At 31.7% G+C, this 18,144-nt stretch overlaps 1 protein-coding gene across 1 annotated transcript in view; it reads right to left on the reverse strand.

The window, feature by feature from the left end:
* LOC111613258 (D-3-phosphoglycerate dehydrogenase-like) overlaps nucleotides 1–17,722 on the reverse strand; it is a 33,658-nt gene extending 15,936 nt beyond the window's left edge. Inside the window, exons 1-4 of the mRNA XM_023354604.1 lie at nucleotides 17,415–17,722; nucleotides 6,223–6,374; nucleotides 4,414–4,579; nucleotides 2,616–2,748 (exon numbers count right to left, since the gene is read on the reverse strand). Of these exons, the coding sequence (XP_023210372.1) occupies nucleotides 2,616–2,748; nucleotides 4,414–4,579; nucleotides 6,223–6,374; nucleotides 17,415–17,549 (586 nt within the window). The 5' untranslated portion in view covers nucleotides 17,550–17,722. The remainder of the gene's footprint in view (nucleotides 1–2,615; nucleotides 2,749–4,413; nucleotides 4,580–6,222; nucleotides 6,375–17,414) is intronic.
* Between the last annotated feature and the right edge of the window lie 422 nt (nucleotides 17,723–18,144).

Here is an 18,144-nt window from a genome sequence, read left to right on the forward strand (position 1 = left end):
GTTCAAATGCACCTTCGAAATCAGGTTGGACTGTTAATGGCTTGAAGCTGTTGAAGAAAGATGACTTCTTTGTTTTTCGTATTTCCACTTCATCAAACAGCAATACAGGATATGAAGCTAACTCATATTTTAAAAAGTTGTAGAGCTCTTCTCTAGATCTTTTTATGATACTGATCCTTTGAAACAAAATGGATCAATGAACACTGTCACATTGTGATCTTGAGAGCTACCAGAGTGAAACAGATAGATATAAATAGAATTCTTGCATTCTTACTAACCAGGAATTGTTCTTTTCACTTTCCAAATCTCAATATGAATATTGAACCTAGAAATATTAGAGTCAGGTAAAAAAAAATTTATGTTGAATTTCTACAGAAACTATCATGCTACATTCTCTACAAAAATGATCATCAAAAATTGATCAGGACTATTTTTGTAGAGAATTTTCTCATTTTCAAGTTTGTATATCACCTTCGTTGCCATAAAATAAATAGCAATTGAGATATTAACAAAAAAACCATTTTTAAACCCCCCTGTAAGTACCTTTTAAGCAATGTAAAACATTAAGTGTACAGCAGAATTCTGGGGACTTTTGATATAGTATGACTAAATAAAGCACCATAAAAAAATTCAGCTTACTTCAAATTTTTCTGCGGAAATGACCTTTTTTTGTCTAAAGTGACTGGACTATTCGATTCAAATGTCCTTATGATGGTTGTGGGAGGCAATTTTGATTTTTTTAAGGTGAACAATGATTTGACAAACATCCAGGCAAATGGATGATTATCAAATTCAACTGATTCCTTACTAAGGATTTCTGTTTCATGTAGCAATGTATTATAATTTTCTCTGCATTTATTGCATTTCATATCCTTACATTTATTTGCATGATGTCCTGCATGCAGGCAGTTAAAGTATGATTAATTTTGTTTCTTGAATTTAGCCACTTGGATTGTCATCCTTGAATTTGTTGCACTAATATAATGAATGTGACTATGATTTGCAAAATATAAATGCATTAGATATTAAATAATGACTTGAAGCCAGATGCTTCAATTCTAACTTTGGTTTTGAGCAAAATTGTTGGATCTACTTGGCACCACTGGCCTTGCTATGGAGCATGTGTTTTGTCTGCTTTGGCTCAAATTTTCCAATGTTGCCACATGTTTCTCAACAAATGAGTGAAACATTTTGAAAGTTAGTAACTCTTCCTTTTCCAAACTTAATGTAAACTGCCAAACTGTTTCTGAATTGAGTTTCCTTCACAGAAAGTATACTAAAATAGTATAATTTCTGTGTTGAGACATTGTAACATCCAGTAATTTTCTTAAACCATTTGCTGACTCTTGACTCAAATAAGGCTGAACAAATGCTGCATTTGTCTAATGCTGCTATAATTATTTTTGCATCATTCTCAAATCTATTGCAGATTAACCTCCATGCCTTCTTATAGTTGTCATCAGTAATTTGAATAGCCTGAATTAAAATGGCCACTTGACCCTTCCAAAAAAATTTGAAGTTTCTGTAGCCTTTGAGCATTAGAGACTTGTTGTTATGGATTGTCATGAGAAATAAATCTCTGAAATATAACCAATTGCAAAAATTTCCTGAGAATGAAGGTAAGTCAATTCTGAACAGTCTTACAGATAATGATTCTGCATTTGAAGAAGTTGATGTGTTACAGTTAGGTTCATTGTTAGTTTTGCTCTTTACCACTTTGATTTTGATTAATTTTGATTTTCAAAATTTCTATCTTTCTGGCTATTTTATCATATTCATTTTCACTGGCTTCTGTCTTGGCATCAGTTTGACACAGTAACAATATATTTGTATTTAATTCATTTAGTTCATTCTGTAATTTGTTAACTTGCTTGCAGTTAATTTTTAGTTCCTCAATATCATGTTCATTATTATCAATTTTCAAACTCAAGATATTTGATGATTGAGTGGTCCTACCTTTTAAGACACTGCACTTCTTTTTGAGTACTTCCATTTGTCTGAGTGTTTACCAATAATTTCTGGTGAAGTTAATTAATTTTATGTCACAAGATTGCAATTTCCACAACAACACTATCTGCCTCAATGGACAAAATTATGTAATGGCAGATTATGCTTACAAATGACGATGTAACCTCGTCATTTGTAAATAGTAAAAGCCAATCCTTGGTACAAATGACGATGTAACCTCGTCATTTGTACCAAGGATTGGCTTTTACTATTTATTGGATTAATCAATCTTTACATTAAAATACACATAAGGTCACTGACAGAGTCATGAGAATGACTGACCACATTACACCATAACACATCATGGGGATGAAGTTTGCATGCTTTTCTTTCTTTACACATAAGTGCTGTTTCACAGTTACAACATAAAAGAGAAAAAGAACATCCAATAATATGGTTTTTAAATTCTCAAACCTGCAATCTCATTAAAACTTTATCACAATCCCCAACATGAAGTCTTAGAAGAACATTTTGGGAAGCACTGTATTATGGTAATAGAAAACAATACTAGGATATTTATCAGCTTTCTACAGAAGGTTTCAAAATAAAAACTTTTAATAAGTTTTTAAAAATAAAGAATAATTAAAATAAATTTTAAATTTACTTACTTTTTGTTTGTGGAATTAATGGTGTATGAACTGTGATGTAATCAGCCATTGTCCACAAATCATTCAGATCATAGCTTTTAACTCCAAATTTTATACTTTCTTCAGGAGGTACTAATGGATCAAATCCAATAGTCTATAAAAAAAACAATAAGTATTTCATTTGCATAATCAATTTTGAGATAATATTTTACAAACTGACAAAAATTCAATCACAATTTTTCCCAAATATTTAAATTATAATTTACATTATAAGAAATTACTATTACTTTTAAAATTTTTATTGAAATAAACTGTTAGATATATTATTAGAAATGAAAGTTGATAATATTTAGCTATTAAACAACAGAAATGATTGACTCAAATATAGTTAACAAATGGATTGATCAAGGCATTTGAAAAATTTCTTGAAATGTTTGCATCTTTCTATGAGATTCTTATCAAAAGTTTGACCAGAAGTTCTCTACCAGTAGGAAAGGTGACCTTACTGAAATGCTCCATATGAAGATCTTAAATGAGAATTACCATAGTCTGCAAAAGGTGAAGGAAGTAACAGAACAGGTATTTCTAGAAAGGATATCATCAATATCATCTATTAACACAACAGTAAAACAGGAAAGAAACTTGGACAACCCATGCTCTACAAAATTGGAATAAGAGAAGTTTATTGTGGAAAGTGAAGGCAATGAAAGTGTGGCCGTCAGCCATATATATATTTGTATACAGTAATACCTCAACTTACGCTACCCTGACTTAAGCAAACCCGGAGTTACGGGATTTTCAAATCTCGTTGATTCGTCTTTTGTTTGAGTGGCATGCAACTCTTGATTACTGACTCCCCCCACACTATTGTTCAGCTTACATGTTCGGACGTGTTGCGCAGAATCGATGCATAGCTACAATTTATTTTGTGTTATTTATTTCTGTGTTTTTATATCTACGGAGACTTGAGAGACTATGTGGTGATTTCTTGTAACCGTGAACAAACCAAAAGACGAGATAAGATTAACGAGAACATTTATTACCTTACATACATACGACTTGGATTTTACACAAATTGCGAAATTATACCCCGACTTATGCAAATTCAACTTATGTGGTTATTGCTCGATCCCACCCAAATTTATCACGTAAGTTTGGGGTATTACTGTATATCTAAACTTGTATATTTGTATAGTCATAATTCTATTCTATTTCGGTGATTTCCTCTATTTCTTTCTTATATCCGTTCTCAGAACTTTCTGGGACATTATTGCCTTTGGGTAGGATTAGCCATTCCATGAACAGGAGGAGAACAATAGGAGGTAGGGTGACTGGGTGAAAAAATGACTGACAAGTTAGTCAGTTTTGGACTGGAGACAAAGGGGTTAAATAACATGTTTGTTTATTTGAGTACATAACAAAAATTTAAATTCAGAAACTGAATTAATAACAGTTTTAATTAAAATGAAATAATTAAGCAATATTAAAATGTATTCAATTTTGTGTCTTGAACACACCTATTTGAAAATAAGTTTTGCATTTGATATCATATTCTTTAGGTTGTCTTCCTCATGTAAAATAGGCTGTGGGCTACTACTTAAATTTATAATTAATTCTCATATTTAGCTTTTAGAAATTTAGTATTTAGTTAATTTAAATTAAATCAACCATAATCAATTACTTAATATAGTAAATAATTCTATATAAAAATTAAATTAAAAATAAAATTTAACAAATAAAAAAACTGTTAAAAAAATTCAATTACTAAATAAATATAATTTAGTTTTTCACTTTGAGATGCAATTTTATAAATAATTACCTTCATTCCAAAAGCTTGCATTCTAGTTGCAACTTCTCTTCCTATTCTACCAAGACCTACAATTGCTAATGTTTTATTAAGTAATTCTTGTCCCATATATAATTTTCTATCCCATTTTCCATTCTTTAAAGATGTGCATGCTTGAGGAAGATGTCTAGGAGAATAAAATAAATTTTTTTAAATATCTAAAAATGTGAATCAACCATAGAATTAATAGTACAGTTAATTCATTTCAGAAAATTATAACACTAAATCTATACTAATTGGAAAATATAGTTAGTACGAAAAATAATGATTTATTTGTAAAGGAAGATTTTACATAAAAAATAATTAGAACTGACTTAATAATGGAGTCATACATTTCATAAAAACTATAAGAGGATAAACTGAAAAACACTATTAAATCTAAATTTTTATTTCACCAGTCAGAATTTTTTCAGCTTACCCGTGTATCCCCCGATGATTTATTCCTCACTACAGGACTGGTGTTAATCTGTTGTAATTGTACTTTAAGGCCTTGATACATTACTATAATGACTACATAAGAATAAACTAATGTGTATAATAGAAAAATTAAAAAACTGATGACTAAATACAAAAACATTTTAAAGTCTTTTATAAAGTCATTCACAACCATTGAACACAATTAACAGTAATGAATCCAATCTTTCTTTAAAGGCTCTTCTATGTAAACACATATGCACCTGTATAAAGAGAACAGCATTTAAAGAAAAGTTGTGTTCCAACAGTTGTGGTTAAATATGCAGAAGACTTTAAAATGTTATATTTGTATATTATAAGAAGAAAAGAATGAGTGCACCAAAATTTAAATAGATAAAGCAAGAAAGATGTTTTTTAATATTACTTTAATGTTTGGTTAATAAACAAAAATACAATATAACTAATAAATTGCATGAACTTTCAGTAAAATAAATTTATCATCATCAGGCAAAATGTAAAACATAATGAGAATTATTATGTTTTATTTATTGTCCAAACAGAATAACACTAAAAGACAGTTTTCATGTTTTATCCTTTTGTAGAATATTTTACAATGGATATTATTTTTCACAATTGAATTTCAATAAATATTAAAAATATTTGTTCTAATCTCATCTAATGTTATCTTTGTCAGTTTAAAAATTCTAAATAAAATAAATCCTTAAAAAATATTTAATAAAAAGTAAGATTAAATCTTGTTACTCCATTTTTAATCTTACTTTTTTAATATAATGTAATTCACCAAATGATTTCCATATTTTAAATTGGGCTAATTTAATCATTTGGCTTATTATTAAAACATTGGGTTTTGAAATGCTGATATATATAATGTAATTCAAATGAATCAACTAACTTTGTGTTAATCAATCAAACTTGTTATTTTATAGAAAAGTTTTTTCTTGATTGTATCATTCTGACAAAGCAAACATAACTGAAAAAAAAAATCTTAAAAATTTAGATAACTCTTGATAAACTTTGTGAGGAAAATTATTACAATATTGTAATAGATTGAATATAGACATATTTGTACTGTGTAAACAGTTAAAGAAATAAAAGCTGACATATCCATATACTTTTCCATTCCATTCTTCTTTAATCTTCTGAATCTCTAATTATTGTAATTTCATTTATTTTTTTAGGTAATTTTACTCCTTATTTGTGTCAAGATTATTCTAATCATAAAAATCTGTTTACTCAAATCATATAAAATAAAATTACTATTTTAAAAGTACATTTAATTTTTAAATTATTATATTATTTTGTTTTTTTCAATTTATTTTATTTATGGAATTATTAAAATTAACTTACTTAATCACTAAAACCCCATTTCTGGTAGCTGCATTACAGTCAATATTATCAACTCCAGTTCCAGCTCTTCCAATAACTTTCAATCGGTCAGTGCCTTCGATCACTTCTGCAGTTACTTTTGTGGCAGAACGAACAACTAAACCATCATAATTCTGTATATAATTTGTAATATATAAATTTAATAATGCAATTTTATGTTTGAGAAATACTTAATAAACTGTAAAAGAAACAGCAGATATTATAAAAAATTCAAAAGTTATGATTAAAATATTCATAAAATTATTAATTGCATGCAGGTATTTCTAAATATATTTTGTACTCATTTTAAAATACATTATATAATTACATTTTATACAATTTATAAACTAATTTTAATTGTTTTTTTTCCACACTTTTATTTCATTGGTCATATTAAAAATATTATCATCTCTTTTGATTTAAATGTAAGTACTGTTTTCAATTTATATTTGTTAATTTATAATTAAAATATTGTTATTGAATTTGTAATAAGTTTTGCAATGTTACATTTTTTCAATATTCATATAGCCTATACAAGTTGATATTATGACATCTTCAGTTAGAGTAATGAAAATGTCAAGAGACTTTTATATCAGATATTACATTGGACATAAAGGAAAATTTGGTCACAAATTTTTGGATATTGGTCTAAGTTACGCAAATAGCATCCCTTATATATTAAGATGACTAGATTTTAACATTTGTGAAGCAGAACAAAATTGATGGGGGAGTGGTTGTCTTGTTGAAAAAAATTGTTCTAGAGCAACAAAATTTTACCATCAAAGAATGCAAAAATTGTATTGTATTATATTTTTTAAACTTTCAACGTACGTAAAATTTACAAATATAATAAATACAGGGTGTTTTTTTAAACTGATGGTACTCAGAGACATCTGTAGAGCAATTTAACAGCTGGACTGTCATCAAATTTGGGAGAGTGATAAGAACGACATGAGAAAGAGATTCCGTGAAGAAAAATAGTAGTACCTAAATTTGCCAGTAGGAGTGGATTTGGCACTGCTGTAGCAAAACAGCTAAGAATTTGCATAACGTGCTGGTAACACCTCAAAATCCAAATTCACAATGACATGGTCAACAGCAGCGCCACCTAATTTGACCTTAAAAGACAAGGACAAAAGTCCAAAGAGCATTCCAGACTTCAGCAAAGTTCAACATGCATCTTTCATTACCTCAGCTGGCATTGCTTGTGAAACTTTATTATCTTAATCGAGCGCACTGGGTGCTCTTCATGAGTTTAGAACCCATAACAACCTGCGCAGAGGTCCTCTATCAATTAATGCATTGAAAGACTTGATAAAGAAATTTGAAGAGACAGGATCTTCAGCAGTTCAGCCTGGTAGAGGGCAAAAACTGGTGTCTGCATAGAGAGTTAGTGATGTTGCAATTGCACTCGTTGAAGGTTCTAACCCCCGGATCTAACACCATGTGACTTTTTCCTGTGGGGTTACTTAAAGTCCAAGGTATCTTGGTGGTGTCCCCAACTTGATGACCTTGAAGGACAACATTTCTTGAACTGTGATGAACATTCCTGTGGACATGTTACGTTCAGCCGTAGAGAACACAATGTTCAGGATGCAATGTGTTGTCCAGCAGGACGACGGTCACATTGAAAGAGGGAGAAAGTTACTTGCTGATTAATTAAACTTTCATTATTGCACTGAAACCTCTGTCTGATCATTCATGTGTTTGTTAATTGCAACTGGGCAAATTCTTAGCTGTTTCACTACAACAGTGTCAAATCCACCCCTGCTGGCAAATTTAGGTACTACTTTTTTCTTCGCGGAATCTTTCCTATGTCGTTCTTAGTCACTCTCCCAAATTTGGTGACAGTCTGGCTGTTAGATTGCTCTACAGATGTCTTTGAGTATCATCAGTTTAAAAAAAAAACACCCAGTATATATATTATAAATCTTTAAGAACTCTTTATTCTTTCACATATTTCTCATTTGAGTGAACTTTTTTTTGGTAGATTGCTGTCATTATTTAAAATGTCATAAAATTTTTTGCAAGAATTTGTTAAATTATATTTCACACATAATATGGCTTTCAAAGTCTCAATACTTAATTGTGATTTATCAGATGTCCACAGTATTTATGATAGAAAAAATGCATTCAGTCACGGCATTAGTTCCTGGTAAGGACAGTACAGGTACATATTCTACAATTTTTATATTCTGCACTGTGTAACATGCAACAAACAAAATGTTCGCTCATTTGGACAGCCTGTGAACACACACTGCTCCATTACTGCAGCTGTGTGCCCCAAACCATTTTTTGTCAGTCTTGCCATGAACACAAAAGGGGGCAGCATTTTGTCGGTGCAGCATTCTTTATTTTTGATGCTCATGCACATCTTGGTAATGATACATGTGATACAAAACGATCTTCACAAATCTTAAACATAAGTTTATGACACATAATTGACAAAAACTTAATCTTTCCAAAACTCAGGACTTTTTTAAAACACTGCAGGATGCGGAACAAATTGTTAAAAATTGGGACTCACTCACCAAAAGTGGGACGTCTGTGTCAGTACTCTCGATGTATACCAATTTGGTCCACTAGAGGGACCTTCCCAGGGACCATAGAAAGTTTAATGACCCTTTGTCTTTTTCTTCTTTGTTCTGACTGCAATCAGTCAACACGTGCAGACATTCAATTCACAGTTATGTAGAGACTTATTTGTACAGTATATCAATTCCTTGATTAAATGAAACTACTTTGACCACTACAATGTGTAACGTCTGTGTGTCTTTCTGCTAATTCCCGATTAACAACAGGTTACGGGCCCAGACACTATCACCACAGTGTAAATGAATTGAACAATCACATCTTGTTTCAACTTGTTCAACATCTTGGTTCGTATCTTTTGCCTTTATTATTTCATCTATCGATCCTCGTGTCCACAGTGATGAATTCATCTAAAGTCAAGCTATTAAATCAAGAAAACTACAATACGTGAAGTCTTCAAGCTGAAGCCATACTTGAAAGGGATGGCATGTGGGAATACGCTAATGGAGCGGTGCCTTGTCTAGCCATTATCGCTAGTAATCCTGAATCTTGATTGGAACACGACGCCTGGACAAAAAATGACCGTAAGGCAAGATTGAGCCTGATATTAATCAATTAATTTTATTGATCAATTATTCAATTTATAGTAAAAAATTTTAATATATTCCTATCTGGTTCTCATAGGTATCAGTGCTACAGAGAATAATCTTTATTTCATACTAGCTGGAGTACCAGGCTTTGCTCAGGGAGTTGATATGAGATTGTGTGGTAGTTGGAATAAAAGGATAAACTTTAAAATATAAGAGGTAAAAAATTTTATTGAAAACATATTCTAACTATTTAAAATACTTGTTTATAAACAACATTTTTCATTTTGTTATCTGAGGTAACAAAATGAAAAATGTATGTACAATATGAATGTACAAATAATATGTACAAAAATATGTACAAATTTTTCAAATTTCCTACTCGAGAGCAAGCTACGTATAGTTGACTGTGAGAGAAGCAGGAGTCTTTGAGGCTGATGCCGCAATGTTTTAAAGTTTGTCCTTGCGCTTTGTTAATTGTAAAACTATAGGCTAATTTGATTGGACAGTGCAGTCTTTTAAATTGGAATGGCAATTCAGTAGAGATCAGTTATATTCTGGGGATAAATACTGTGTGTCCTTTGTCCTTTCCAGTCATAAGTTCGGCTTCAATGATATTATTCGATAGCTGTTTGACAATCATCCTTGTTCCATTACATAGTTTTGGTGAGTTCAGATTTCCGAGTAGTATGATCGGAGATCCAATTTTCAGCCAAAGGCAGTGTAATGGCATTCCTGATACTTGCAAACGGTTTAGAAATTCTGTAGGGAAGTTGACACTTTCTTCAACGTTTACCATCGTGTCGATCAATTTGTATATTCTCTCCTCACCAGGAATTTTCTTTTGAATATTCAAGTTGATATCGTTGACAATATTTTTAGTTGCCAAAATTGCCCTTTGAAATAGCCACTCCGGATTGGTATAGTTGTGAACAATGTTTGGATAAATTTGGTCGATGAGTTCATTTTCAGTAGTGGCTATGTTGCAAAAATCACTGCTGAGTTCAATGAGGCTCGTCGCCTGGTCAGTGGGATATGTGCCTTCACCTATTCGTAAAAGTTTTTGAGCAAAATGTGCTGTTGTTTTGTCTTTCGTTCGAGAGTTCAACTCTCATATTTTTTGTTAGTCGCAGTATTTGTATGTATGACCAGAGATGTGATTTTTTTAAGCATGCATTGATCTCGTCTGCTGGTGTTGAATTGGGAATAACTGGAAGTGTTTGTGAAGATTTCAAACATTCTAAACATTTCTAATAAAGGAATTTTCACTTCTTTTTCGGTTCTTCTCTTCATCACTGATAAGAAACTGACGTTCAAATCCACGACGGATCTTGCTTTATATACCCCCACCAATGGGTAGTCCCACCCATACAAAAAAGGCTTTGAATGGTCCACAATGTTCCACAACATCCCAGAGTATTCTGGAATGTTGTGGAATGCTCTCGAATACTTTCGAACGTTCTGGACTGTTCTAGAAATTTCTAGAGGACGAAACTTCCAGCCCTTATATCTTCAACAGCATGCTCTTCAGGTAAAAATGGGAACCTTCTTCATGGATGGGGGTAGAGGGCTACCCCACACCATAACTCCCTTGATCATATCAGGACTCATTTTTCAGTTTTAGCAGAACAAACATTGTACACTTACCTTTATATTGGGTTGTTCAAAAAGTAAGTTCGTTTTTTTTCAGTGGAAAAAAACGCAATATTTTTATAATAAATAAATATTTTGTTGAATTATTTATCGACCATTTTGTTGAAATATTTGTTGTCATCATTTCTGGTAATAGCACAATTTCACATTCATAAAAGTTTTGATCGTTGCTTACAAAAAACCGATCCAAGTGACATTGTCATTTCAAGTAAATGTCTTACAGTTAAAAAAAATTGTATAGACTGGAACAAGTAATAATCTGAGTGTGGTCGATCTGGCGAATACGGTTGGTGTGATAGCACGTCCCATCTAAGTTATAACCAAAGTTATTTCTGACGAGTTACCAAAACTTGCGTGAAATTTGACATTATTGTGGTAAAACACTACAGCTGTTTTTTTAATCAATTCTGGCCGGCTTTTTCTGTTTGATGATATTACGCAATTTGTTTACTCGAATGCAGTACACTTTCGAATCAATTGTTAAATTGTCTAGTAAAAGCTCAAAAAAAAATTTCCTTAAAATCCCACCAAATAGAGCATTTCTCTTTAAGAACTCGTGGAATTCATATATCGAGCTTTGAAACGAAACAAATTTGTTTCAAGTACTCATAAACAGTTCAATTTGACAAATTTAATCTCTTAGTGATTTCACATGTTGTTATTCCGCAGTTTGCTTCAATCAGTACTTTTATTTTGTTTTCATTGGCTTCAATTGGCCATCCATAACGTGGTGCATCTTCAATACTGAAATTGCGAGAACGAAATTTTATAAACCAGTTTTGGCACTGTCATTCTGTCAACACATCTCCACCATACATTTCACACGATTTTTTTCTTGCTTGAATGGCATTTTTATTTTTTTGGTAATAAAAAAGCAAAATATGCCGAAGATGCTGCTTTCAATCTTCCATATTTGATGGGACACAAAAAATAAACAATTGCATGAAATCAAACAAAATTTTTTACAAATAGGCCTAAGCCATAAAATGCTAGCTGTCAAAATATATAATGATAATACGGTTTAGAACGAAAATGGCAGGAAAAATACCACTAATCCGTCTAGTGGTAAAACAAACGAACTTACTTTCCGAACAACCCAATAATATATATTGATTGATGATTAGTTTACTATTTCAACATTAACTAGTATAAACTATCATAATTCATTATTTATTAGTTTAGAAACAGACTACATTTAGTTAATTAACACTTAAAGATAAATTTAATTTATGAGAGATGCTCAAAGTGACTGCCGATTGCCCTCATTATCTGTACAAGCTTTACATCTACAGATAATAGAAATATATATGTTATGATGTTGTTTGACAAAACTAATATCTTTCCAAGTAATGTGATAGCAGCCAATTTATTTGTTTTGTTGTTTTCGGTAACTTGACTTAAAACTACAAATGATTTGAAATAAAGCTTTTTTTCTGTTACTTAGTTATCTTGAGAATAAGACAAGGGTGTATTAATATTTATTTTTACTGTAAACTGAATAATTGATCAGCCTATATATATATTAATAAAGTGATCTCTGACAATTAAACAACCTACTATGATTGTACTTAGCAACACATTTGGTTTGTATGACCAAAAGATTGAAATGACTCAAGTCCTCAAACAACATATGGCAAGATATTCTGATCCAAAGTTTTCCTTATTTCCATTCTTGTTAAGTCAGACACATCCAAAAACTAATAATGCAATAATATACCACTCTAGTAGAAACTGGTCCACTGTCTGCAGATTCCTACAATAGGAGTGCAGTTGGAAGAATCTATTGCTCAATAGAAGTGTAAAAAGTAGAGTAGCATTGTCTTTTCCCATTTAGCCACATATGCATTGGGACAGCAAATATTCAGCCATGGACACTTTCACAGAGCAGATTAAACAACAATCTATTGGCTGACAGCCAAACATCAGTAAACATATCTTTTTCTGGCTGAGAGTAGAATATAAAATGTACTCGACTCTCAACAGCTTGAATGAGCATATCAAAAAATATTTTCCAGTAAATCTGTTTTCCAAAATTATATTCAATCCAGTCATAAGGTGTTCTTTGTATTCTCCTCTCAGGTCTAGCAATCCAAGTTTTTCTAGATTATTTTTTCTTCAAAATCTATATTACATACTCTGCTTTTCTCATTTTGTTTTATAACAGTATCAGTAATTACAAAATGTAGATTATTGTCAACATCTGCTTCCAAAAATAACCTCATTTGGGCAAGATTTACAGATGAAAAAGGTGCAATTCAAACAAGAATTAAATCAAAAAGACAAGTTATTGAGTTGAAAAAGGTGCTGGGCAATTTCTTCAAAAGTTCCCATCAGCCAACAGTAGAAGCAATATCAATGCAATGTTGATGGGCTCGTCTTTCTTTTGTTCTGGTGGTTAAGACTTCAGACTTAGTAACAAAGAATTGGACTCACTCTTTTGCTGCCAGAAATGTGTCAAAGTAGATTTCCTTCCATAGTTAGATACCATAACAAATGGTCATCCAACTGGAGACCATTTATATCATGCCAAAGAATCTTTATTCATCTATTTTACTGCTTTGAAACCTCCTACCTGGCATAAAGTAAATGAATAAAAAATAAAACATCAGATCATTTCTGAATTTAATTATTTTTCTTTGGGCTTTAATTGTAGTTAAGACATTCTGACCAGGTTCATCGAGAACATGGTGCTATAATTAAGTGGAGGGACAAAGACTAGTTAACCACCGAAGCTAATACATGAGTGCGCAGTCCAGTGGTTGCCATATTATATGGGGAAGAACAAATGTTTTGTGTATATTTGTCAAAGCATTGCATTCTGAGTTAATTTTGTTTAAACTGAATATAATTTGAAGAGTAGCTGACAATAGCATATAAATCAATAAAATTGTTTATTGCATATATATTGTCATTAATTTCATTTTTATGCATTTGTAAACAGATGAGCATTTGACAAACTATCAACATGCTTTATTCAGGCTGCCTTAGAGATCTACAAGTGAAATAACTTAATAGTCTTCTGTTAATTCTTTTGGGGAAGAATGGGAAAATTTAAATAATTGGGAAATAGCAGAATGTAAAGTATAGCAGTAAATACTGTCAAGACAGAATATAAAAGACGAAAAATTTGCATAATTTAACAGTAACATTGTTCTGTAATTTTAAAATACTAGAAACTCCATGTAAAGGCTGTATCTATTGACTACTAATATTCAAATCTTTACTTAACTTTTCTTTTGTTTATAAGCGTTTTCTTAATTTTTAAAGCTTTATAAACTTTTTGCTTTTTGATGTTTTAAATAACATGCTATACAAGTTTTACTTTTAATATCCAATATACTTGTTTAAAAAAAAAAAAAAAAAAATCTAAAGAGCAGTTTCACACAAAAAAGAAAATCCATTATCTTTTATTTTGGTTATTTCTGTGTGTTATGTTTACTATGTTTGGGTCTATATAATTCCTATTTATTTTAATGCTTAATAATATAGATTCAGTGGAGCAATCACAATTTTATTTTGGGAGAGCTGAGTTGAACAGATAAAAAGTTTTTAATGCGAATTCAATAAAATTCCCACTTCATGTGACTGCTAATTTATAAGTAGCACAAAAATATAAGACATGACACAATATAAATAAAAAAAAATGAAATTTTAATTCAGAAAATATTTTTGGAAAATTTTCTAGTCTTTGTTTTCCTTTTTCTTTGGAGGCTGCCAAGGGACCTTGGCACCCTCCAAAAAAGGGCTGATTAAATAAGTTATAACATTTTGCAACAAAGGTCTGTAAGTAATATTTATGAACATCTAATAATACCTTCAGTATCAACCAAGTAACTGAGAGTTTGTCAGATAGAGATAACAACATATCTATTTAATCCTATTCATTTTTTGAAATATATTAGGAAATGTTTATTGATAAATTCAAGTTTTTTGTTCACTACTCATGGCATTGATATCTATATCTGTATCTACATCTAACCTAATCTAACCTACACATTGACTTTTCAATAAATTCACAAAAACAAAAAAATTAAGCCCATGACATACTTTCCTTCCTCTTGAAAATGGAATACTTACAGTAGTGAAAGATTGAGACATACTTTAAAAATTCTGATTTTTAAGCCAACCAATTATTATTTTATTATTAATATTTGTTTCAGATTGTTAAAAACAGAAGTGGGGTAAATACACCATTGTCAATGCAAAAAAAATATAATACAGAAAAGAGAGTATTAAAATATTTTTAAGCCATTCCAATAATAATAATAATAATAATTTGAGAAAACTCCATCAAACAGCTGGTTAGCTCAAAGATGCCTCTTTGGGGAGATGGAAGGGTTCATAATTGTCATACAGGATCAGGTCATAAATACAAAAAACTATAGGAAACACATACTCAAAGCTAACACTCACAAATGACACATGCAGAAAATGTCAGATCATACCAGAAACTATACAACACATCACTTCTGGTTGCAAGCTCTTGGCACAGACAGATTATTTAGATAGGCATAATCAAGTAGCAAATATAATACACAAAAAGCTTGCAAACAAACAAATTATTATACATCCACACACCATACTACAAATACATTCCACAGATAGTATTGCACAAAATCTACTGTGACAGAGCCATAATAACAGATTAAAACAATTTACCACAACAGACCAGACAATCACACTCATTGACAAACACAATAAAATCACATACATTATAGACATATCCATTCCAAACACTCAGTGCAGTATAAAACACATGCACTGAAAAAACCAACAAGTACACAGAACTCACCTAGGAAATAAGGCATGTGTGGAAGATGGATAGGGTGCTTATTGTACCTGTCATTCTCTACAGGTTTCATACCACTACACAAAAGCCTGGGAACATAACAGTTGAATAGAAACACATACATTACTCTACATAAGGCCACTATATTGAATACATGTCATATTGTTAGGAAATTCCTGAATACAGAAATACACACTGATACACTAATTTTTGTCTTGTTTTGGTTGTCATGCCTTGGCTCTGGTCCAGCATAGTACAGTACATAGCAACCAGTGTCAACTAAGTATAACCCACTAAACCCAACATTATTAATGCTCTGTAATCAACAATTAAAAGAAAGGCTACATATATAATAAGTCTTTAATAAATACATTCTCTTTAATTTCCTACCTGCATTTCAAGAAAGCATAGGGAGATAAAATTGGTAACATTTTATACTTCAAAAAATAAATTTTTTTAAATTTTATTTTTAAAGCTTTTTCTTTGCTGTATAGACCTATATCAAAATTACTTAAATGTTCAAAGTATAAAATATATTTTAATTTGCCAAAATATTTTTAAGTATGAAAAACATAAGGGAATAATATTCAGGCCCTTTGGTTGCAACATTTTCTGCAAAATACAATAAAATGCTCAATTGGCTTCAAGCCATCAATAGAAATTTTTCCACCATTGCCTCTCCAGTTATTTACAGATCCATTGTTAAGAATGAGGAGCTTAGTATTTCCCTGGACCAGAGAAAACTTAGGAGGAAAAAACTACCTCTATAAATTAATGTTATTTTTTACTAACAAAAAATAAAATCTTTAAGTCTATTTTTTATTAATAAAGAAACATTCTACTTATTCCATTTGTTAAAAAAAAAAGTGCACTTTTGCCACTTTCAAGCTCTCAATGACAGATTCCTAGAGACAGGATCTATTTTTTTTTTTTTTTGTTTTTTCCACAGATCCTTATTAGACAAAGATTGTCATGGCCTCATTTTACAGAACAGTTTCTATCCACAACTTCCTCTCCAAATAAAATCTTAATCATCACCTTCACATTCATTTAAACATGCATCTGCATGTTTAAATGAATGTGCAAATTCAAAGTATTCAAAAGTTTTATTTGTGTAGCTGCACATTCATTTAAACATGCAGATGCATGTTTAAATGAATGTGCAGCTACACAAATAAAACTTTTGAATGCATGTTTAAATGAATGTGCAGCTACACAAATAAAACTTTTGAATACTGGTAGTTGGACACCAGGTTTGTGCCCTACCAACGGACTGCTCATGTGAAATTTCCGGATTTTCTTCGTTTCTTAAAATAGAGGAGTTTCCTACAGAAAGTTCTCCCAGGAAACATTCACCCTTACAGATCAGCCATGTGTTGCGTTGCCCAATCTCATTAAACCAGCTTAATATTTTTTAATGGACACGTTTCTACGCGTAATTCGATAACCCGTAATGCCACGTTGATAAACACAAGGCCGACAAATATTCTACGTTATTTAATTAAAATGTAAGCAGTGAAGCGACGCCTAGCTAACTATCGGCCTTGGTTAAAGATCCAGAAGGAAGGGAAAGTTTCATGCTTGCGTAATCGTTATGTAATAATCCGGATTACCTTTAATTCCGCTATCAGCTGATCCCGGGACAATCCTATTTTAGTATCGGTTTTGATTCCGTTATCCTGCAATATTTTGGCGCAGGTGGGATCCACCGACTCGGAGATTAATACGTTTCCTATGGTGAAGGACATTTTGGGAGATGACTCCTGTTTCTCGTGGGTTGCAGCGGCGATCGAATGGGACGAGAAGGACGGATAATAAGATATTTATCGCGTTCGAAGTTCACTCGGACGGATAAGCGAATGGCTACGTCATCAGCGCCGTCCTCCGGACCGGACGGCGGCGGATCGACCGGCCGACGCGTTCTACCGCATTCCTCCACGCGAGAAAAATTTTAATTAATTTTTTTCCACTTATAATAAACGGCCGAACCCTTAGAAAGGTTCCAGTCGCCATTTCGCCCTTTTTTTCTTCTGTTGATCGATCGAATAGATCGGTCCTACAGCCGCTGTTTGCCGTTCAATTTTCGGTTCGACCGTTTCGAAAATTGTCCGGCAAGTGGCGCGACTTTCTTCGCAGAGGATACTGCGAAAAACGAATTTCGTGCTTTTGTTTCTAATATTCGTGGACCTTAGGCAGATTCCACCAATAAAAATTGCGTCGTGTCGTACAAATAATAAATATCATAGTGAAAAAGACGCGCGTCATCCGACGAATATTTATAGCGGGTGACAAGGCCATGCCAACGGAGATTTGAGAACGTCCGGATGGCCGAGCTGAACTGTG

Source organism: Centruroides sculpturatus, unplaced genomic scaffold, assembly GCF_000671375.1.
Source record: "Centruroides sculpturatus isolate CEXI.00-Female unplaced genomic scaffold, Cexi_2.0 scaffold1800, whole genome shotgun sequence".
Classification (NCBI taxonomy): Eukaryota; Metazoa; Arthropoda; class Arachnida; order Scorpiones; family Buthidae; genus Centruroides; species Centruroides sculpturatus.